This window comes from Ailuropoda melanoleuca, chromosome 10 (assembly GCF_002007445.2).
Source record: "Ailuropoda melanoleuca isolate Jingjing chromosome 10, ASM200744v2, whole genome shotgun sequence".
NCBI classification, from domain to species: Eukaryota; Metazoa; Chordata; class Mammalia; order Carnivora; family Ursidae; genus Ailuropoda; species Ailuropoda melanoleuca.
In genome coordinates this window covers 20,558,387-20,562,050 of record NC_048227.1, presented here as the reverse complement: position 1 = coordinate 20,562,050, position 3,664 = coordinate 20,558,387, and the positions used below count along the sequence as shown (strand labels likewise).

General features: G+C 56.6%; 1 protein-coding gene across 2 annotated transcripts in view; it reads left to right on the top strand.

The window, feature by feature from the left end:
• Positions 1-6: 6 nt before the first annotated feature.
• The window catches only part of PRKCB (protein kinase C beta), a 320,991-nt gene continuing 317,333 nt past the window's right edge, over positions 7-3,664 (top strand). For both annotated transcript variants that reach the window (XM_011233995.2, XM_034670243.1), the window contains exons 1-2: positions 7-281; positions 1,293-1,324. In XM_011233995.2, coding sequence (XP_011232297.2) covers positions 109-281; positions 1,293-1,324 — 205 coding nt within the window. In that variant the 5' untranslated portion in view covers positions 7-108. The remainder of the gene's footprint in view (positions 282-1,292; positions 1,325-3,664) is intronic.

The following is a 3,664-nucleotide window of genomic DNA, read 5'->3' as shown; positions in this document are numbered from 1 at the left end:
GCCCGTGGCCCCGGGCGGCAGCACCGGCCGCCTCCTCGCGCGCTTCCCCGGCCCGCAGCCCGCGGCCCCGGGGCCGGCACCTTTCGGCTCCCGCTCCCCGCGCGCAAGATGGCTGACCCGGCTGCGGGGCCGCCGCCGAGCGAGGGCGAGGAGAGCACCGTGCGCTTCGCCCGCAAAGGCGCCCTCCGACAGAAGAACGTGCACGAGGTGAAGAACCACAAATTCACTGCCCGCTTCTTCAAGCAGCCCACATTCTGCAGCCACTGCACCGACTTCATCTGGTGAGAGCGCGCCGGCGCAGGGCACCTTCCCGGGGCCCCGAGGGGAGCGCAGTGCGCGGGGCCCCCTCTCTGTGCCCCGAGGGGGAGACGAGCACCGCCCGGCCCGGCGTCCCCCAGCTCCGCGCTCCGGACGCCCGGGTGCAGAGTCCTGCGGCTTCCCCCTCCCCAGCCCCAGACGGCCGGCCGCGGGGCGCCTCCTGCCTGCTCTTCCGAATCCCAGCCGCCTCGGGAGCGCCCCGGGGTCGCGGGGCGGGCGCCGGTTCTCCACCTGCCCGGAGCGCGGGGTGGCTGCCCCTCCCCGGGAGGGCAGCGCCTCGACTGCCCGCTCGCCCGGGGTTCCCCGTCTCCCCGCCTCCTTCCGGGCTTGCGGCGCCCGCATTCCCTCCCCTCCTTTCCGGGGGCAGCGCCCTGGGTGTCCTCTCTATCTCCCGGCGGGCGTGGAGCATCCTTTCCTCCCCTTCCGTGTCTCTCGCCGTGGCGCCCTGGGTTATCTCCTTTTGGGCTTCCCTGCGGGCCAGGGTTCCCCTTTGCGCTCCTCAGTTTCCCCCTCGCATCACTGCGGGGACTTCTCCCCCACCTCTCACCCCGTCCCTCTAGGCTTGGGGAGCCTTTTCTCTCTTCCCACTTCCCCAGGGAACACCACCTCCGCAGGGTCTCTCTCATCCTCCCTCTGGATGCGTCTTTATCTCTTCTCTTTCCCCGAAGGTACTCGGGCATCTCTGTAGGCAGATCTCCCGCCTGCCCCCCTCCTCCCCGCGACGGGAACGCTGCCCCCATCCCGCCACCTGGTGGTCGCAGCCTCCTTTCTTCCGCCTTCTGAGGGGTGGTGGGGGTTACCTCCGACCTCCCAGCTGCCCCTTCCCCCAAAGGCGGAAGACTCTTGGGCACCCGCCGGTGGCTAGGAGGTTGCACCTGGGGTAGAGGGGCCGGGTAAGGGGGGGGTGACGTGGGGGAACTAGCTGGTGGCTGGGCCCCTAGGGCTGCCTCACATGTCTCTTTCTGCCTTTGCAGGGGCTTCGGAAAGCAAGGATTCCAGTGCCAAGGTAGGCTGTGGGGCTCTGGGAATGCCGTTTGTGGGAAGAGATGGTGAAAAAGACTTTCTAGAACTGACTGAGTTAGGCAGAGTGAAGGTATCCCATTTGTCAGAGTGACCTGCCAAGCTGGGAGTGCACCACCACCTTTTAAGGGGTATGTGTATATGGGGGCAGTGATGCTCCATTCAGGAAAGGGGGGTGGAGCCAGAGGCCCTACCTGCCGAGGAAGGGCACACACCCATTCTTCCTTCCCAGCATCATTAGAGGCAGATCCTGCCTCCTGAACCTGTCCTGCTGGGCCAGTCCTGCCCCTCGAGGAAGTGTCCCCAGGGGCCATTTTTGGGAGGACCCCTCCTCTCCCTAATTCCTTCTCACGTGCCTTCCTCCTCTCACACAGTGAGGTTCTGCCTCCTCCCCTGCTTCACAGACGTCTCCGCTCCACAGGTGGCTGCTGCGTCTGCATTTGGTGCATCCCCTTGAAAGGGGACTGCGGTTGTCCCCTGGGCTGCCTCCCTCTCTGCCAAGAGGTGTTACAGATGGGGTGCCTCTCAGACACTGGTTTAAATTGCCTTTTCTAGCTTCTGGCTGCATACAGAAAGGACTCTAAGTGACGGGCTACCTGGGTCCTTGCACCTGGTTTGAAATCCTTGACCCCAGCCAGGGATGCTCAACCTATTGGTGACTTTTCATCATGTGTAAGGTGGCCTTGGCTGTTTCCGGTTGAAAATTCACTCTCTAGGGTCAAGTTACCTGTGGACTAGTTTAGCTCTTAGGCTGTCAAACGTTTTTTGAATTTGGTGTCAACGTTTAGAACTGGGAGATTTTACACAGGTACCTGAATTTCCAGCTTCAAGTTTGCAGAGAGTTGGTCCCACTTTCTTGTTGAAACAATCCTTCAGAGCTATTTTCATAGATGGGGCATGCATTCACCATTTCATCCCAGTCCTTCCTTCCCATCTGGGCCAGCTTCATCTGTGTCTGGCTCCTGTAGGCATTTGAGTTTGCAACTTCTGTTCTGGAAATTTTTTTTTTTCCTCTCCCCAGTTTTTGGCTAGGTGTGATTGAGTTTGGTGCCTCATTTGTGGGGTGTGTTGTAGGGGCACATTCACTGCTTCTGGGGAGCTGGGTCTGATCAGGAGAAAGAATGTATTAAGCGTTCAAGAGTCAGAGATGTGACTTAGCCGGGTCTGTGTTGTCGTAGCATTCCCCCTTCCAGGGAGAAGTCAAACGATCCCTGGTGAGTGTGGGTGGCATTGTCAGTTGCACAGGAGGCTTGGTGTGTAGCACTGCCGTCTTCTGGGACTCGTGGGTTCCCTCCCTCACCTGCGATCCAGGGAAGAGCTGGCCCAACCAGCTTGCAGAGCTGCCCTGCCTCTCTGACCAAGATGTGGAACCCCAGTCTCACATTCTGCACCAGAGGACTTCCCAAGCCCCTTTATTATTTTTTTTCAGCTTTATATACTTTTATTTTTCATTTTATTATTGTTTTAATCGAAGGATCGTTACCATACAGTGTTACATTAGTTTTAGGTCTGCCCAAATCCCTTTAAAGTGGCAACAGCTGAGACCCTGTTGCAAAGAGATTGTTTCCCAGAACTTCGGCCCCTGGAGCACAATACTAATGGTGTCTTCGTGCTGTAATGTGTAGATGTTCTTTGAGGTTACCTTTCACTTTCATGAATCAGTTTCTGGCTCTGTCGCTTGCTGGGTTCTGGGGTGAGTTTTGGACATTTTTGCTGCTGCTTCCCTCCCTGCTCAGCAGTTACCTGGGGAAGTCAATCTGAAATGTGTAGGTGGTGGCAGGAGATCCTGTTTTTCAAATCCTGGAAAGTGGAAGGAATTTTTTGGTATAGTGAGAGTATAGCAGACTTAAAGTTTCTAATCTAATACGGCAACTTTAGAGGTAGAAAGTACTAATTTTTTTTTAAAGATTTTATTTATTTATTTGACAGAGATAGAGACAGCCAGTGAGAGAGGGAACACAAGCAGGGGGAGTGGGAGAGGAAGAAGCAGGCTCTTAGTGGAGGAGCTCGAACCCAGAACACTGGGATCACGCCCTGAGCTGAAGGCAGACGCCTAACCACTGCGCTACCCAGGCGCCCCAGTACTTATTTTTTTTTATCACCATTCTTTTTCTCCTCTCCCTGAGAGGCAGTGTAGGGTAGCAGACATCTGTACAAGCCATCAGGTAGGTCACTGTGGATTTGAATCCTGGATTTGAGACTTCCCAGCCGTCTTGCTTTGCTCAGATTCCTTGTCTGTAAAATGGGTCCAATAAACAGTACCTACTTTAAAAAGTTGCGGAATAGGGGTGCCTGGGTGGCTCAGTCAGTTAAATTTTTTTTTTTT